This window comes from Nomascus leucogenys, chromosome 13 (genome assembly GCF_006542625.1).
Source record: "Nomascus leucogenys isolate Asia chromosome 13, Asia_NLE_v1, whole genome shotgun sequence".
Taxonomy (NCBI): Eukaryota; Metazoa; Chordata; class Mammalia; order Primates; family Hylobatidae; genus Nomascus; species Nomascus leucogenys.
The window spans coordinates 26,710,841-26,730,392 of record NC_044393.1 but is presented as its reverse complement, the minus strand read 5'-3'; the positions used below and the strand labels follow the sequence as shown (position 1 = coordinate 26,730,392).

Below are 19,552 nucleotides of genomic sequence, written 5' to 3'. Positions count from 1 at the left end.
AAGGCTGTTCTTTCTAATCACAGTTCTCCCCGCCTGCCAAGCACGTCCTGGACTCCGTGTCTCCGTTTGCCTTGTGGAGTCCACATGGATGGCCTTCCTTGCTCTCTGTTTCAGCCAGTCCTATCTTTCCTCAAGGCCACTGCTAGTTTCATCTCTGCGAGGCCTTCTCAGCTCCCACCCTGTCTCGGGTCCTCATGGCCCGCTGGGATGGGCAGCACCTTCAGCGTTAGGCAGACTGGTCTGAGTGCTGACCTGCTTTTAGTCTGCCTCCGTCATCAGAAGAGGACATTCCTGCCCAACTCCATTGTTCTTAGAGGGTCATGCAAGATAAGGTGTACGAAGGTGCCTGAGTGTAGCACCTGGGCCATTTTCAAGGAAAGAGTGGCCTGCGTAGAATGACATTTTGTCCTGATTTACAGGACTAAATCCACATTGAACTGTAGAGTGGAAATCATAAAATTCAATGCACTTTTCATGCTGGAAGGGATGTGATGTATTGTGGCACAGATTCGATTATTTGGATCTGATGAATAGCAGCAATTTTCAGGCCTGGTAAGTGCTGCAGAGCTGCTTCATTATTGATGGGGCCTGTGTCCACAGAGGACGCCTCCGCGGACCCAGGAGCCACCAGGCCATGGGAGTTTTCTTTTATATGTGACAGTGTGATTGCTGAGGAAACTTGAGGCTCCTTTCAGAGGAGGCGCAGTGCTCCCAGATTTAAAGGCGGGGCTGTCGGCTTTGTAGTCTGCTGTCTGTGTGGCTGGTACGGGCAGTGTACATTTGAGGAGAAATGAAAAGGCAGCCCTTCATTCAGAGTCATTCTTGTCAGTGAAGAACTTGGAGCTACAGGCCGTGTGTGGCCGGGACCCCAGGGCCCAGGTCATGTGGGTCACGACCGCCTTTGCTTCGCTACAGCTTGCATGGGGCCGTCACCTGGCCTCAGGGAGCCTGAGTGGCCTTGCCGGTGGAGTGTGGCTCGTGGTGGCTGGCTCGCCAGGGCGATGGAGAGGCTTGGTGAGCATCCACGTGGCACACACCCACTAAGTGTGTGTTCTCATCTTCATTCCCCGTGGCACAGTGCCCACATGTACTGGGTGCAGGTAGAGATACAGAGGAGGAAAGGGAGCAGAGTACTGGGAGACACTGGCTGGCCAGTAGCCCAGGGTGACAAGAGTGGGCTGCACGACGGGGCCTGCCTGGAGACAGGGGCCAAGACCGAGCAAGAGGCCCAGAGCCCCTGCCGAGTGTCTTGGAATTTATCTCACACAAAGGGGAACCAGCAAGGTTTTTGAAGGAGGAAACAGACACGATTGGGATTGTTGTTGTCATTGTTTTTTTTATTTGTTTGTTTGTTTTTGTTTTGAGCGAAACTTTGAGTTTTGCTCTCGTTGCCCAGGCTGGAGTACAATGGCACGATCTCGGCTCATGGCAGCCTCCACCTCCTGGGTTCAAGCGATTCTCCTGCCTCAACCTCCCAATTAGCTGGGATTATAGGCATGCACCACCACGCCTGGCTAATTTTGTATTTTTAATAGAGATGGCATTTCTCCATGTTGGTCAGGCTGGTCTTGAACTCCCGACCTCAGGTGATCCACCCGCCTTGGCCTCCCAAAGTGCTGGGATTACAGGCATGAGCCACCGCGCCCGGCCTGTTGTCATTGTTTTAGGAAAATCGACTCTGAAAGGAATGTAAAGTAAACTCTGATGAGCATGGGGAGGTAGAGGCACGGGCAGGAGAATCTGTGGGAGGTGGATGCAACCAGTGGGGCCGGCAGGGGACCTGGGTCTGAGCTGGGCAGTGGAGTGTGTCCAGAGGGGACTGGCTGGGTCTAGAGCCTGTTGGAAAGTGGAGTGGACCGACCTTGGGGACAGGTTGGATGCTGAGAACTCATAAATGACTTGAAGGTGTCTAGCTTGGGTAACTGGGTGCGTGACGGCTCTAAAAGCTGAGGTAGGGAAGAGAGGAGGAGGTCTGGGGTGAGGAGGAGACAGATCAAGCATTCAGATGACTCGATAACTGTAATATGTACACACACCCACAGAAGACTGCCTTCAGCTGTAAAAAATCAAGCGTGATCTGGAGCACAAACCCACTTTTCTGACTGCTGTAGGGACTTTAGTCACAAACACGGGGTTGTAGGTGACCCATTGACAGATAGGTTCTCAGAGGAGCTGTACTTACCATTCCAGAGGCACCTTGTGGTTCTGGGGGCTGCTAAACAGAGAGTAGATTTCATAGTTAACTCAGATTCGACTTATTCCTACCCCTGAGGGCCCCAGGAAACCTGGGAGAGGCTGGACCGTGTACCCACGAAGAGGTTAGTTTCAAATCTTGGGTCTGCTACTCATCAGCTAAGACCTTAGGCAAGTCGTATGACCTGAGTGTCTGTTCCTTTGTTTATAAATTGAGCCTCATTATGGCACTTTGTGAGGCAGTCATCTCCAGACACATAACACAGGGTCTGGCATATTATAAACAATAAATAATTAGCAGCTGTTGTGGCTCTTGTTTTTTAGAGAGGGAATCTCTCTCTGTTGCCCAGGCTGGAGTGTAGTAGCTATTTACAGACACAGTCATAGCACATTACAGCCTCAAATTCTTGGGCTTCAGTGATCCTCCTGTCTCAGCCTCTCGAGTAGCTGGGAGGACAAGTATGTGCCACCACGCCCAGCTGTTGTTGTTATTGGCAGCTATGGTTAAGGCATACTTTAGGCCAGGGTATGTATATTGGGTTTTAAGTCTGTTCATATCCTCTGTGATCGTGGAAAAGTGAGGCCTAGTTTTAAGTGCTGTATTTTCATGGGAATAAACAAGAATGAAGTTCTCATGGTTACTGGGAGGCCTTGGCTGTTCTTTCATTTCATTCATTCATTCACTCATTCGTTCATTCAGCAACAGTTGAAGCTCTCCCAAAGCGCTCATGGGCTAATAGGGGAGACTAACATGAATGCATGTAACTGGCCGGGCGCGGTGGCTCACGCCTGTAATCCCAGCACTTTGGGAGGCCAAGTCGGGCGAATCACGAGGTCAGGAGATCAAGACCGTCTTGGCTAACACAGTGAAATCCCGTCTCTACTAAAAATATAAAAATTAGCCAGGCATGGTGGCGGGCGCCTGTAGTCCCAGCTACTCGGGAGGCTGAGGCAGGAGAATGGCATGAACCCGGGAGGCGGAACTTGCAGTGAGCTGAGATTGAGCCACTGCACTCCAGCCTGGGTGACAGAGCGAGACTCTGTCTCAAAAAAAAAAAAGAAAACATGTAACTATGGGAAAATAATAGTGGCATTATGGGCTGGGCGCAGTGGCTCACGCCTGTAATCCCAGCACTGTGGGAGGCTGAGGTGGGTGGATCACTTGAGGTCAGGAGTTCGAGACCAGCTTGGCCAACGTGACAAAACCCCATCTCTACTAAAAATATAAAAAATTAGCTGTGCGTGGTGGCGGGGTGCCTGTAATTCTAGCTACTCAGGAGGCTGAGGCAGGAGAATCGCTTGAACCTGGAAGGCGGAGGTTGCAATGAGTTAATATCGAGCCACTGCACTCCAGCCTGGGCAAAAGAGTGAGACCCTCTCTTAAAAAGAATGGTGGCATGATAAGGTTCCTGGGTGCCTAGGAGCCCGAGGAGGAAGGAGGGGCTGCCCGCAGCTGGAGGGAGGAGCAGGGAAGGAAGGCTAGACAGTGAGTAGGAGTGTATTCGTGGACAGGGCCAAACCATGGGAGCAGTTTGCCGAGTGGCCAAGGAAACAGGTATTCCTGTTGATGAAGGTGACCAGCGGAAGCTCTGGGGCCTGACTCAGTGTGGGGGATGAAGAGGAGCCCAGGTGAGGCTGGAGAGGTGGCCTCCTTAGATGCCATTCCAGAGAGAGCCACTGGAAGCTTTAAAGTGGAAGGTGCAGTGGTCAAACCTGCACTTTAGTTCCTTTGGTGGGTGCATGAGAAGTGGACAGAGACAGCAGGCACTTCGCTTAGCAGTGGGCAGAACTGAAGGGGGAATTGGATGCTGGAGAGAGTAGCAGAATCAAGAGGTAGAGGGGGTCATGTCAGCAGGACATGGTGACCCACTGGACAGTGGGGAGCAGAGAGAGGGTGAGGTCACCGGGTCTCTGGTTGCTCCACCAGTGGGAGGAGGGCCTGGCCTTCTGGGTCTGGGACAGTTAAGTTGGAGGTGCCTTGGAGACGCCAGTCTGGATTTTCTGGCAGATAGCTGGATCAAAGGAGAGGTCTGGGAGGTGCCAGAAGGGTTGAGGCTCCAGAGAGAGGGCCTGTGGAGTGAGGGAGGCACTGGGGCGGCAACTGGGTCTCACTGTCCCTGTAGTCTCTGAACTGAGCCCCACTGAAACCGGAGGAACCCCCAGCCTTGAGCTCAGAAGGCAAACTCCTTCCTAGAGATCCAGGCAGGCCTTGCAAATTTTGTTTTGTTTAGTTTTGGCCAAGTTACATAAACAGAATAGGGGGACCTTCAGATCATTTTGACTTTTGGCGGGAGGATGCTCAGCAGGCCGAGGGAATCTAGCGCTGCAGTGAGAGGCCTGGCTGGGGAGGGGAAGCCCTCCAGTTATCTTGGGACAATCACTCTTTGGGGGCCTGGGACCTGGCTGGCTCTTCGCATCTGGTTATCTCGCCTGGCTGGTGGGAGACGATGTTGGCTGATAGGAGGGAGCTGACAGGCCTCTGGATCAGATCCGAGGCAGGGACTGCCCTTCCCTGCATGGACCCTCCTCTTCTGTAGGGTGGTCTGAGGCTTGGGCCACTGGCCAATGGGGCAAGCAGGGAAGGTCAGGGAGTAAAGTGAGCTGGAAGCCGGGGTTGGGAAATGAAACACAGAGGGGTATTTTTCTCATCTGGAAGTGTCCCCCCTCCCAGGAGTCTTAGTCTGCTTCTTCTTTTCCCATTTCTCATAAAGAACATGGGCACTGAGAAACATTTCCCAATCATAGTGCTGGGGGCAACAGGGTGTGGGGGCCACGGTCAGCACCTGAAAAGGGGCAGCACCTCCTCAGCCCCTCACTGCCACGAGGGAATGCAAGGCCAGTGTCACCGGACAGTTAGTTTCAAGAGAATCTAGAATCCACATTTAATGGGAAATCTCCCAATTGGCTTAAATTTTTAAATAAACACTGCCGGCCAAATGATGTCTGTGGCCTGGACGAGGCCTGTGGGCTGTGGTTGGTGTTCTCTGGGCTAGCCTGGCCTCTCTGACGTCTGTCCTTTCTGGCCACGGCACACTGCAAGTTATCACCCAGAGGAGGAGAGGACACTAGACGGGAGCACACTGAGCCTATTCCAGATACTTCTCTGACATGAGCCTGAGTGGCTGGGCCAAGCTGTGTCCCTTCCCTGGAGTCTCCCTTCCGTATCAGTACAATAAAGGCCAGGACTAGATCTGTGGGTTTGAACCTTTTGTTCCTTAGCAGCAGAACTTTGTTTCATTTTAGTCTTACAAGGGACAAATCACAGTGTATGAAATAGATTGAAAATCAGAGCTGCTCCTGTTGCCCAGGGAGTCTGGAATTCTGCCCTGAGGCTGCCTCTGCCCTCCCCCACAGAGGCGCCTCTGACAGGCTCCGCAGAACACAGTGTGGGACTGCCTACCTGCCGGCTGGCCCTCTGCACCCCTCCCAGCCCTGGCATTCTGTAGGTTGAATGAGAGGACAAGAATGGCAGCCAGAGGAGGGCAAGCCACAGCCGGTCTGCCCTACAGCCAGCTCCTCGCCCACATTTTGTCCAGTCCCTGGCACGAGGTGATCGGCCAGCCACTGGGTGCAGCTGGCACTTCCTGGGTGCTTTCCACGTAGTTTTGCCTCCTGACATCAGCCCTGTAAGGCAGGCGTGGCTATTTCCATTTCACAAGTGAGTAAACCAAGACACAAAGGGGAAGTGAGTTTCGCACAAGGTCAGTTGGCTGGAAAGGGAAGGATCCCAGGTTCCACCTGGGCGTCTGAGACCCTACAAGCTGCTCCCTCCCCGTGAGGCCTCCTTTATTCTTCACTGAGAGCCATGATGCTCCCGGGGCAGTCCCACATCCATGTGGGTGCTAGGTCCCAGGAATGACGATTTCCATCTGTCGTATTTCTGTGGCATGCTTCTTTGCTTTCAGATGTGATCTCCTTTTGCTGGTGTCAGGCTTGATCCATCTAAGCAGGACTCTCCTTTTTATCATCTCACAGGAGGCCGAACCGTCTGAGCCCAGAAGTGCTGAGGTGACGAGGAAGCCCAAGGCTGCTGTTCCTTCTGTGAACAAGAGGCCCAAGAAAGAGACTAAGAAGAAGCGGTAGAAGAGGAGGCCTAAGGAGCCGGGTGGGCAGGGAGAGGGTCTTGGGGACAGCCCTCCTGGGAACCTACATCCTGTTCCCCCCCATTCCAGGCTCAGGGTCTGAGGAGGCCGTGATGCCCTCTGACCGCAGAGATCTAGACAGTCATGACAGTCCCCAGGCTCCAGCTGGGCAATCCACGACTTCCTCTTCCTTCTGCTTCTGTGACGGTTTGGAGTCAAGGGGACTGAAACACATTGTGAGCATAGACTGTATTAGGTTTGTTCAGAAGCCGGGTCAGCTCACAGAGTCACATTTTCTTACTTAGTCATGTGTCTCTCCTTGAGTCGCCCCCTCCTTGTGGGTTTACACTACATTTTGGAGTCATTGTCTAATGCTGACAAGCACACTCTCTCCCATTATTTGTGCACTACAGATTTCCTGCTAATCAGTCACCTTCGTTACTGCTGTGTAGACAGAGCCAGGCCTCACCTGTTTGTTTAGGCCAAGATGCCATGGACATGCAACGTTAGTGATCCCACTAGCTGCGACAGCCAGGCCCAGAAAATGCCTGGCGTGAGAGCCAGCAGACGGCCAGGCCAGAGTAGGCAGTGCCTGCTTCTGCTCCATCAGGTGCAGGGGATTTGGCTGAAGGCGTGCATATTTCCTGGGCACAAACTTCCTGAGTCTCTGAAATGGGAGGCTCGTCAATTTCAGACCAACCTTTTTGTAACCCATCATAGCACGTTCAAGGTGTGCCTTTTACTTCTACCTGTACATCCCCCATCCCTTCAATTCTTTCATTACCTGACCAGTGAGAGAGTTCCTGGGGGAAGTTTGGTGAATAAACTGACATGCATGCTTCAGAACCTGCCTGTGTTGTCTTTTGCTGAGGGAGAGGGGAAGCCTAGGGCCCTGCCCCGGGGATGAGGGAAAGGCTTGCCCCCCAGAGAAGTGGGACAGTGGGGGTGAGGATGGCCAGAATGGGGTGGCTTTGGTAAGAGCAGCTCTGCAGGCTGAGCCATTCTGGAAGAAGTTTTCGGGAAGGGTCCAGCTAAGTGTTTCGTGTGGCCCTTAGTCACTGGAAACACTTGTGAATGGCCATAGATGTGTTAGAGTTTCCACTGGGTGCAGACCCCACTCATTCCCCAGGTTCCTTCTGAGGAAGATGCTGCTTGTCTTCAAAGTGGCTTGAGAAAAACCAAGTGCAATACAGTAAAAGGCCTTATGTGGCATTGGCCAGGTCTAGTCACTTGCCCTGAATCAGCTGCTGAGGAAAAGCCCCAGCCCCTTGGTAACTCGGATTTGCCCAGCTCATTTACAGCCTGCCAGACAGCTTTCCCAAATGCCAGGACTGATGAGGATCTTAAGAGATGAGCGACTATCATCTCCGTTTTGGAGACGGGAAACCGAAGTCGACTACTTGAGAATGTCCAAGCTGGGATTTAGACCCAGCCCACGGCACATTCCTTGGTATTTAACAGGTATTTAGCGAGTGTTGGTAGGCACTAGGGTCCTGCTCTGCTGCAGAGGGGCTTGGCAAGATTTCCCAGCACTTCAGGTTTCAGGAGAGGAAGTCCAGGGGCTGAAGCTTGTGCATAATGAAGGGCCAGTCTTGGCTAGATACTGGCTTGAGAAGGAGCTTCTGCAGAGTGTTTCTGTTTCACAACACTTATCGAGAGCTTCAGTGCCAGGCACCATGCTAGGAACTGAGGACGCAGAAATAAGGAACCTTCCCAGAAACCCAGAGTGCACCTGGCCGAGTGGGAGACACAGACATGTAAGCAGGTTTGATCTGGGGAGTTTCTCCAATAGAGGAGCAGCAGGTGTTCCCAGGGGCACCCAGCTCAATCTCAAGGGGTTGGTGCAGCCACCTGGCAGAGTGGAAGTGGTGGAGCTGAGTCTTAGAGGCTCAGGAGGACTTGAGACCACAGGGAAATGAAGCTGAGAGAGCAGGGGCCAGACCTGTAGTGCAGACCTGTTTCAGCTTGAGGAGGAGAGACAGCTTCTGGTTCCCGGGAGCAGTGCCACCGGGATTAATAGATTAATAATTTAATCTATTAATTAAAATCAATAGATCCGGCTTCCTTAAATTCTCTCCCTTAAAGGCTGGGCCAGAGAATGGCCCTCAGAAAGCAAGGGCTGTCATCCTCTGCTCCACCAAACCCTTCTTCCATAGGTACTGTGGGCAGAGTTTGCATTTGGTTCTCTTGGTTTTCGGGACCCATCCTCTCCCGATTTCCCTCCTGCATTACTGGTTCCTCCTCTTGAGAGGGGCCCAGGCTTCAGTCCTTAGTCCTGTATCCTCTGTTATAGAGAAGCTCCAGTCCCTAGACTTCCTCTCTGCACACACTCCTTTGAAGATCTCATCTAGGCTCGTGACTTTGCCACCCGTATTAGGATTTTCCAGAGAAACATAGAAGGAGACTTTAAAAGTTTGTTTTTTTTGAGATGGAGTCTTGCTCTGTCACCCAGGTTGGAGTGCAGTGGCGCGATCTCAGCTCACTGCAGCCTCCGCCTCCCGGGTTCAAGCGATTCTCCTGCCTCAGCCTCCCGAGTAGCTGGGATTACAGGCACGTGCCACCACGCCCAGCTAGTTTTTGTATTTTTAGTAGAGATGGGGTTTCGCCATGTTGGCCAGGCTGGTCTCGAACTCCTGGCCACAAGTGATCCACCTGCCTCGGCCTCCCAAAGTGCTGGGATTACAGACATGAACCACCGTACCCAGTGAGACTTCTTATAAGATATTGTCTCCAGTGATTATGGAGGCCGAGAAGTCCCACGATCTGCTGCCTGCAAGCTGGAAACCCAAGAAAGCCAGTAAAAGGCTGATGGTGTAGATTCTGTCTGAGTCTGAAGGCCTGAGAACCTGGAGTGCTGAGAGAAGACAAATGTCCTAGCTCATGCAGTCAGACAGCGGGAGGGCGAGTCCAACCTTCCTCTATCTTTTTGTTCTGTTCGGGCCCTTAAATGGATGAGGCCCACCCGCTTTACTCAGTCCACAGATTCAAATGCTAATCTCTTATGGAACACAGACGCACCCAGAAATACTATTTAATCAGATACCTGCGCGTCCTGTGGCCTAGCCAAGTTGACATATAAAATTAACCATCACACCACTCACATGCTGATGTCTCCCAGACGGATCTCTCCAGCCCCACTCCTGAGCTCCAGACTCACATATCTGACTTCCTACTCATTATCTCCATTTGAATACACAACGGGCATCTCAAAGCACATCCCTGATCTCACCAGCAGCCCCAAGCCTGCTCTTTTCGTGGTCTTCCCTATCTTAAAGAGCATCTTAAAAAAAAAAAGTATATATTTAAAGTATACAACTTGCTGATTTGACATATGTATATGTTGTGAAATAATCACCACAATCAAGCTAATTAAGATATCCATCGCCTCACATAGTTATATGTGTGTGTGTATGTGTGTGTGTGTGTGTGTGTGTGTGTGTGTGTGTCGGGCGGTGGGGTGTGGGGGTGAGAACACTTAGGATCTTAGAAAATTTCAAGTATATACAGTTGACCCTTGAGCAACATGGGTTTGAACTGTGCGGTCCACTTATACGCAGCTTTTTTTCAGTAAATACAATTCCTTCATATCCACATCCACATCTACAACCAAAGGCAGATCAAAAATAGTGTTTGTGGGATGTGAAATCCACATATATGGAGGACTAACTTCTCCTAGAGGTGGGTTTCACAGGGCCCACCTTGAGACTTGAATATGTGTGGATTTTGATGTCTGTGGGGGTCCTGAAATCCCAGGCAGATACCCAGGAATGACTATAGTACAGTATCATTGTCTATAGTCACCGTGCTATATATTAGATCTCCAGCACGCCTTCATCTTGCATAACTGAAACTTCATGCCCCTTAACCAATAGCTCCCCATCACCCACTACTCCCAGCCCTTAGCAACCTCCATTCTACTCTCTGATTCTGTAGGTTTGACTATTTTAGATTCTACATATAAATGAGATCATGCAATATTTCTCGCTCTGTGTCTGGCTTATTTCACAGGTCCATTCATGTTGTTGCAAATAGAATTTTCTTTTTTTTTTTTTTTTCTTTTTTGTTTTTTTTTTTTTTAGATGGAGTCTTGCTCTGTCATCCAGGCTGGAGTGCAGTGGTACGATCTTGGCTCACTGCAACCTCCACCTCCTGGGTTCAAGTGATTCTCCTGCCTCAGCCTCCTGAGTAGCTGGGACTACAGGCACTCACCACCATGCCCGGCTAATTTTTGTATTTTTAGTAGAGACAGGGTTTCACCATGTTGGCCAGACTGGTCTTGAACTCCTGACATCATGACCTGCCCGCCTTCATCCTCTGGGGTTATAGGCGTGAGCCACTGTGCCTGGCCTGGATTTCTGTTTTTTTTTTTTTTTTTTTTTTTTTTTGAGACAGAGTCTGGCTCTGTCACCCAGGCTGGATGGAGTGCAGTGGCCCGATCTCGGCTCACTGCAAGCTCCGCTTCCCAGGTTCACGCCATTCTCTTGCCTCAGCCTCCCGAGTAGCTGGGACTACAGGCTCCCACCACCATGCCCGGCTAATTTTTCGTATTTTTAGTAGAGACGGGGTTTCACTGTATTAGCCAAGATGGTCTCGATCTCCTGACCTCATGATCCGCCCACCTCAGCCTCCCAAAGTGCTGGGATTACAGGCGTGAGCCACCGCGCCCGGCCCCCTTTTTTTTTTTGTTAAGGCTTAATAATATTCCATTGTATGTGTACACCACATTTCCTTATCCATTCATCAGTTGATGAACATTTAGGTTGTTTCTGTATCTTATCTATTATGAATAATGCTGCAATAAACATAAGAATGAAGCATTTCTTTGAGATACTGATTTAATTTCCTCTGGATAAATACCCAGAAGTGGGATTGTTGGATCATTTGGTAGTTCTTTTATTATTATTATTTTTTGAGGAGCCTCCACACCATTTTCTATAATGGCTGTACCAATTTACATTCCCACCAGTAGAGTACCAGGTTCCAATTTCTAAACATCTTTGCCAACAGTTACCTTTTGTCTTTAAAATAATAGCCCCTCTAATAGGTGTGAGGTGATATCTCCCGGTTTTGATTTGCATATTTAGTGATGTTGATAACCTTTCCATAGACCTGCTGACCATTAGTATGTCTTCTTTGGAAAACTGTCTATTTAGGTCCTTTGACCGTTTAAAAAATTGGGTTCGTTGGGTAGTTTTTTTGCTATGGAGTTGTATGAGTTTCTTATATATTTTGGATATTAATACCCTATCATATATATGATTTGCAAACATTTTCTTCCATTCTGTAGATTGCCTTTTCATTTCGTTGATTGTTTCCTTTGCTGTGCGGAAACTTTTTAGTTTGATGCAGTCCTTTTTTTTTATTTTTGTGTTTGTTGCCTGTGCTTTAGTTGCCATACCCAAAAAATTGTTGCCAAGGCCAATGTCAAAATGCTTTTTCCCGGCTGGATGTGGTGGCTCACATTTATAATCCCAGCATTTTGGGAGGCCTAGCTGGGAAGACGTTTGAGGCCCGGAGTTTGAGACCAGCCTAGGCAACATAGTGAGAACACAGTGAGACACCATCTCTGCAAAAAAAAAAAAAAAAAAAATTAATTAAATTACATATATATGGTTTTGAAAAGCTTTTTCCCTGTTTTATTCTAGGAGTTTTACAATTTCAGATTTTATATTTAAGTGTTTAATCTATTTTGAGATGATTTTTGTATATAGTATAGGGTTCAATTTCATTATTTTGTAGGTGGCTATCTAGTTTTCCAAGCACCATTTATTTATTTATTTTTTTTTTGAGACAGAATCTCTCTATTGCCCAGGCTGGAGTGCAATGGCACAATCATGGCTCACTGCAGCCAAAGACTCAAGCGATCTTCCTGCCTCAGCCTCCCAAGTAGCTGGGACTACAGGTGCACACCACCACACCCAGGTATTTTTTTATTTTTTGTAGAGACAGAGTCCCAGTATGTTGCCTAGGCTGGTCTTGAACTCCTGGGCTTAAGTGATCCTCCTGCCTCAGCTTCCCAAAGGTCTAAGATTACAGGCTTGAGCCACTGTGCCCAGCCCAACACCATTTATTGAAGAGGTTATCTTTCCCCTTTTGTGTATTCTTTGTGCCCTTGTCAAAGATTAGTTGACCATATATGCTTGGGTCTATTTCCAGGCTCTTTGTTCTTTTCAATTGGACTATGTATTTGTTTTTATGTCAGCACCATATTGTTTTGATTACTATAGCTTTGTAATATAATTTGAAATCAGGAAGTGTGATGCCTCCAGCTTTGTTCTTTCTCAAGATTGCTCTGGCTATGTGAGGTCTCTTGTGGGTCATATGAATTTTAAGATTTTCTTTTTTATTTCTGTGAAAAATGCCATTGGAATTTTGATAGGGATTACATTTTATCTGTAGATTGCTTTGGGTAATATGGACATTTTAGCAATATTAATTCTTCTAATCCATGAACATTGGAATATCTTTCACTTCTTTGTGTCTTAAACAACATCTTAATTCTTCCAGTTGCTTGGGCCAAAAACCCTGAAGTTATTCTTAACTTCCCTCTCTCTGTCATACTCCATTTCTGACCCTGAAGTATCTCCTTGACACTCAACCTTAAAAATCCAGAGTGATACTATCTCACCACTTCACTATCCTCCTCTCACCTGGATATTGCAGCAGCCTCCTCACTGCTAGTCTGTTTTCAAAACAGCAGCCAGAGGGATCCTCTTAAAACTTGTGAGATCACCTCCATCACCTGTCCCCATCTCACTCAGGTAAAGGCCAAAGTCCTCACTGGGACCCACAGAGCCTGCAAGAACCACTTCACCTCCTTCTCCTCTCTGAGTTCATTTCCCCCCACTCCTTCCTTGCCCACTTCACTTTCTAAAGGACTAAATCACTAATGGTAAAACTGTGCTCATCAATGAGGAAGAGACTCTAGAGAAGAGTTTTGTTTTTATTTTTTAACTTATTGGAGTAAAATTCACATGACATAAAATTGACCATTTTAAAGTATACAATTCAGTAGCATTTTAGTGCTTTCACAGTGTTGTACAGCCACCACCTCTATCTTGTTCCAAATTTATGTATTTTTTAGAGGCAGGGTCTTGCTTTTTTACCCAGGCTGGAGTGCAGTTACACTGTCATAGCTCACTGCAGCCTCGACGTCCTGGGCCCAAGCAGTCCTCCTGCCTCAGCTTTCTGAGTAGGTGGGGCTACAGGTGCATACCACCGCCCTCAACTAATTTTTAAATTTTTTGTAGAGACAGGATCTCACTATGTTGCCCAAGCTGATCTCGAACTACTGGCCTAAAGTCATCCTCCCACCTTGGCCTCCCAAAGCCTTGGGATTATAGGCGTGAGCCACCATGCCCCGCCAGTACAGCCACTTTAGAAAACTGGGGTTTCTGGGAGCTAAACGATAAGAACTTACGAACGGAAAGAAGGAAACAACAGACACTGGGGTCTACTTGAAGGGGGAGGGTGGGAGGGGGAGAGGAGCAAAAAAGATCACTATTGGGTACTGGGCTTAATAACTGGGTGATGGAATGATATGTACAACAAACTCCCGTGATATGTGTTTACATATGTAACAAACCTTCACGTGCACCCCTAAACCTAAAATAAAAGTTAAAAAAATTAAAGAAAACTGGAGTTTCTTTTAAAAATGTAACATACATCTAACCTATGAGCCAGCATTCCACTCCTAGATATTACCCAAGAGAGACGAAAATATTTGTCCACAAAAATCTTGTACTAAATTCAAGCTAGATTGTTCATAGCTGCTTTATTCATAGCAGTCAAAAACTAAAAATAGCCCTGATGCTCATCAACAATAGAATGAGTAAAATGCAGCATATTTATACAATGAAATACTACACACCATCAAGAAATGATCTACTGTCAGGCATGGTGGCTCAAGTTTGTAATCCCAGCTACTCAGGAAGCTGAAGTGGGAGGATCCCTTGAGCCCTGGAGTTCAAGGCTGCAGTGAGCTATGATTGCACTACTGCACTCCAATCTGGGTGACAGAATGAGATCCCATCTCTTAAAAAAAAAAAAAAAGAAAGAAATGATTACAGATACACACAATATGAATATGAATGATTTTTTACTTTAATTTTTCAACTTTATGATCCTGTGAAAGAGATACATGTTCAGGAGAAACCGTATTTTGAGTACCTGTACAACCATTCTGTTTTTCACTTCAGTACAGTAGTCAATAAATTACCTAAGATATTCAACACATCATTATAGAATAGGCTTTGTGTTAGATGATTTTGCCCAACTGTAAGCTAATGTAAGTGTTCTGAGCACATTCAAGGCAGGCTAGGCTAAGCTAGGATGTTTGGTAGGTTAGGTGTATTAAATGCATTTTTTTTTTACTTTTTATTTTTTTTTAAAGACAAGGTCTCTATCATCCAGGCTGGAGTGCTGTGGTATGATCATAGCTCATTGTAGCCTCTAACTCCTGGGCCCAAGACATCCTTTCACCTCAGCTTCCCGAGTAGCTGGGACTGGAGGCATATACCACCATGCGTGGCTAATTTAAAAAAATTTTTTTTTGGTACAGGTGGGGTCTTACTATTTTGCCCAGGTTGGTCTTGAATTCCTGGCATTCGAAGCACTGGGATTATAGGTGCGAGCCATTGTGTCTGGCTTAAATGCATTAAAAAAATTTTTGTCTGTATAGTAGGTGTATATATTTATGGGGTACATGGGATATTTTAATACAAGCATACAATATGTCATAATCACATTGAGGTAAGCATTTATCATTTCTTTGTGTTACAAACAATCCAGTTATATTCTTTTAGTTATTTTAAAATGTATAACAAATTATTGTTGACTGTAGTCACCTTGTTGCGCTATCAAATACTAGATCTTATTCATTCTACCTAACTCCAGCCATTCTACCCAACCATTGCCCCTTCCCCTGCCAAATGCATTTTTGACTTAATGATATTTTCTATTTAGGATGGATTTATCAGGATGTGACACCATCGCAAGTTGAGGAGCATCTGTATACTGTCTGGTTCTATTCCAGTGAAATTCTAAAATAGACACAACTAACCTGTGGTGATAGAAAGCAGATCTGTGGCTGCTTCTGGGAAGAGAGTTGACTAGGAAAGAGCATGAGAAAACTATCTGGGATAATGAATTTTTTCTTTTCTTTTCTTTTTTGAGGCGGGTTCTTGCTCTGTCACCCAGGCTGGAGTGAAGTGGCGGGATCTCAGCTGACTGCAGCCTCCCTCTCCCAGGCTCAAGTGATCCTCACACCTCAGCCTCCTGAGTAGCTGGGACCACAGGCATGTGTTACCGCATCCAACTAACGTTTTGTATTTTTTTGTAGAGACAGGGTCTTGCCATGTTATCCAAGCTGGTCATTAACTCTTGGGCTCAAGTGATCCACCCCTTGACCTCCCAAAGTGCTGGGATCACAGGAGTGAGCCACCACCTGCACCACCTGCTGGAAATGTTTTATATCTTGATATGCAGTCATCCAAGTTGACTGAATGCTTCAGATCTGAGCATTTCATTATGTGTAAATTGTTTTTTCCTAAAATATTTTCCTAGGCTGAGGCGGGTGGATCACTTAAGCCCAGGAGACTAGCCTGGGCAACATAGTCAGGCCCTGTCTCTATTAAAAAAAAAAAAAACAAAACAACAACAAAAAAAACTTTAAAAAAATTTTCCTGTGGGTCAGGATGTAAGCTATGTGTTTGGGACACAGTATGTCATTTAACTTGTAAGCAAATTCATTAAGGTAGATATTATTGTCTCTGCCTTACAGATGAGAAAACTGAAGCTCAGAAGGGTTAAACAACTTGCCTCATTAAGAAAGGTGGGATTAAAACCCAGCACTACGGCCAGGCGCCGTGGCTCACGCCTGTAATCCCAGCACTTTGGGAGGCCGAGGCCGGCGGATCACGAGGTCAGGAGATCGAGACCATCCTGGTTAACACGGTGAAACCCCGTCTCTACTAAAAATACAAAAAATTAGCCAGGCGAGGTGGCGGGCGCCTGTAGTCCCAGCTACCTGGGAGGCTGAGGCAGGAGAATGGCATGAACCCTGGGGGGTGGAGCCTGCAGTGAGCCGAGATTGAGCCACTGTACTCCAGCCTGGGCGACAGCGAGACTCCGTCTCAAAAAAAACAAACAAAAAGACAAAAACAAAACAAAACAAAAAAAAAACTCCAGCACTATGACCCCAAAGCCCATACCTCAAGGGTTACCTCTTCTCTCTCAACCCATTCTTTTCCCTAAGATTTTACAAAAGAGGAAACTGAGTCCCAGAGAGGGTTGGAGACATGCTCAATGCTACTTAGCTCTTTGGAATCAGAATGGAACTAGAATCCAGGTTTCCAGAGCTTTCTTACTGCATCCTACTTGGGCAAAGAAGTCAAGCTCACTCCCACCTCCACCCAGCTGGAGGTTGGGAGCTCAAAGTATAATCTCTAAAGACTTGAATATAACATTCATGTTATGGGAGGCCCAAATTCAGGGCATAGATATCCTGTGACTTCAAAATGAGAGACTGTGCTTTCCATCTGTCTTTGTATTATTGGAGTCGTTCCAGGCTGGTTTTCTGTGGATCACAGAGGCTTGCCATCCACCCTGCTGCAATTATCCCATTTTACACCCAGGACCCCCGACTAGACTCACCTATTCCCTCCCTCCGTGGCTTTTTGGGTGGCAAGATTTCCAATCCAACAGATTCCACAAGCTTCTCTCTGCTTAATTTAAGAGGAGCCAGCATGAGTTTCTCATCTGCTCCTTGACACTCAGAGTTCTGACACAGATTCATGTCAAGAACAACAAAAACAGCCAATCTAATTTGGTTTTAACCCACATCCAATCAATCAACAATAAGAGTGGCTGTTGTCATGTTCAGCCCATCACATTGTTCAAAAAGCAATGTCTCTTGTGTTGTTAGAAGGTAGCATCTTGTCTTTTGAGAGAATTAGGCTTGAATGATGATAGATTCCTCCCAGAAAAGCTTGGTTCTCTGGGAGGAAAAAAAGTAGTACGTGTCCCAGCTTCTTTGGCCTTTTTCTGCTAAAGAGAAATTTCATTAAAAAATGCTGGCCCGGCATGGTAGCTAATGCCTGAAATCCCAGCACTTTGGGAGGCCAAGGCAGAAGGATTGTTTGAGCCCAGGAGTTCAGGATCAGCCTGGGCAACATGGCAAGACCCCCATCTCTAAAAAACAAAAAAACACCCAAAATTAGCCAGGCACGGTGGTGCACACCTGTATTCCCAGCTACTCAGGAGGCTGAAGTGGGAGGATTGCTTGAGCCCAGGGAGGTGGAGGCTGCAGTGAGCTGCGATGGTGTCACTGCCCTCCAGCCTAGGCGATAGAGACAGACCCTGTCTCCGAAAAAAAAAAAGTCTTTTCCTCCTCCTTAAAAGTCAGAGTGTGTTTCACGGGCTGCCTTTTCTCTGGAACTGGCAAGTGGTGCTGTGAATGAATCACCCTGTTTCTTGGGAATGTTTTGCTCCAAGAGCTCAAGGGGGTACAACAAGATGATAAACAGCCTCTTGAAAGGGCTTCTCCTCCCCCCGCTGCGGGGCTTGGAGCCTGTGAGTTCATGGAACTGGGCAGTGGCCGAGCTTTCAGAGACTGCTGAGTCCAACTCAGTTTTGCAGACGAGGAAACCTGGGCTTTCACATTTATGGAAATGGAGCCAGGAGCAGGGCCGAGGCCATGTGAGTACGACCCATCCCCACTGCTGGGGGGCCTGTGGTTCATACCCGCGTCACTCTAAGCTTTAGCCTCCCTCTCTGGAAGATGAGGGCAGGATGCCTGATGTTCCCTGTGGTTTCCTATCATTCAGGGATCCTGAGTCTTTGCTCCTATGTAGTCACTTTGTAGAAACGCTGAACCTGAAATGTGGCACTTTGCTTCTCAAGCCAGAGAAGGATCCAGGCTTATGGCCCTTAGCAAGAGCCCAAGCGGTTCAGTTCAGCTCAGGTGGGTTCAACAAATACACCCACGCCCTGCCTTGTTCAGCCCCTATGCTGGGCACCGGGGATGCCAGGTGGATCAGATCTGGCCCCTGCCTCCAATCAGTGGGTCTAGGCAGACACACAGACAGACTATGACCATAGGCTGTGGCAAGCCTGGGGGTATTAGGCCTGAGGGGCTTTGGGAACACAGGCAGGGCCTAACCAAGCCTAGGGGAGAGCCAAGGAGGGCCTCTGGGGCAGGTAGCCATGCTGGAGAGTTCGACTCTGGCGGCACTGATGAGAGGAGGTGACGGACAAATGGAATGAGACCTTGGGCAAGGCCCTTCCCCAGTCTGGGCCTGGGTCTTCCCAGAATGCACTAGCAGGGGATGGTGGAGGTCTCCCTACCTCTGGACTTCTTGGGTGGGGAAAGTGTTAATGTTCACTGTGAGCTTGGAGGGCGCCCGTCCATGGCCAGGAGAGACTGTCCTATCCTGGCACCCAACGCTGTGGCCTTTTTCACCTCCTACAGGTCCAGAGTCCTCTGGGAGCATAAGGGCTCTGCCTGGCAGCCCTCTCAGCTCTGACTGAGTCCCAATGTGTGTGTGGGAACACCCTGAGCTGGGAGAGGGGAGAGTGAGGCACCCTGCCCTCTCCTGACCCCTGCCTTGTCCTCGGTCCGTTGGAGAATTGCCGCAGGCAGGAAACAGCCCTCAATAATACCGAGGACGGAGGTGCACAGCTGCTGATCAGTACCAAAAAGGAAACTCTTTTTTTTTTTTGAGACAGTCGCCTTCTGTTGCCCAGGCTGGAGTGCGGTGGCATGATCCTGGCTCACTGCAACCTCCACCTCCCAGGTTCAAGCAATTCTTGTGCCTCAGCCTTTGAGTAGCCTGGGCTACAAACACATGCCTCCATGCCCTGCTAATTTTTTTTATTTTTTACTTTTAGTAGAGATGGGGTTTCACCATGTTGCTCCGGCTGGTCTCAAACTCCTGACCTCAGGTGATCTGCCTGTCTTAGCCTCCCAAAGTGCTGGGATTACAGGTGTGAGCCACCGCGCCCAGACTCAAAAAGGAAATTCTTATTCTGAAGTGTCCATCTCTGACAAATCCCTGGAGTCTCTGGCCCTAGATGGGCAGGGGAGTATCCTGGGACCCTCAGTCCCTATAAGCGGCGTCTGTCTCTCCCTTGCCCTCCCCAGCCAGGCTTAGCTGCCTCCACCTCCTCTCCTCCCACTCCTTCCAGGACCTCTAGTGGTCTAGCTCCCGCCTCTACTCCCCTGAAACTTTACTCCCTGAAGTCAGCTGGAGCTGCTTTGTGATTGGTGGCTTAATGAC

The 19,552-nt window shown here is 48.2% G+C and overlaps 1 protein-coding gene across 1 annotated transcript in view; it reads left to right on the top strand.

Annotated features, from left to right (window-relative positions):
• MANBAL (mannosidase beta like) overlaps positions 1-7,121 on the top strand; it is a 28,762-nt gene extending 21,641 nt beyond the window's left edge. The window contains exon 3 of the mRNA XM_003253548.3: positions 6,169-7,121. Within this exon, the coding sequence (XP_003253596.1) occupies positions 6,169-6,276 (108 nt within the window). The 3' untranslated portion in view covers positions 6,277-7,121. The remainder of the gene's footprint in view (positions 1-6,168) is intronic.
• Positions 7,122-19,552: the final 12,431 nt, after the last annotated feature.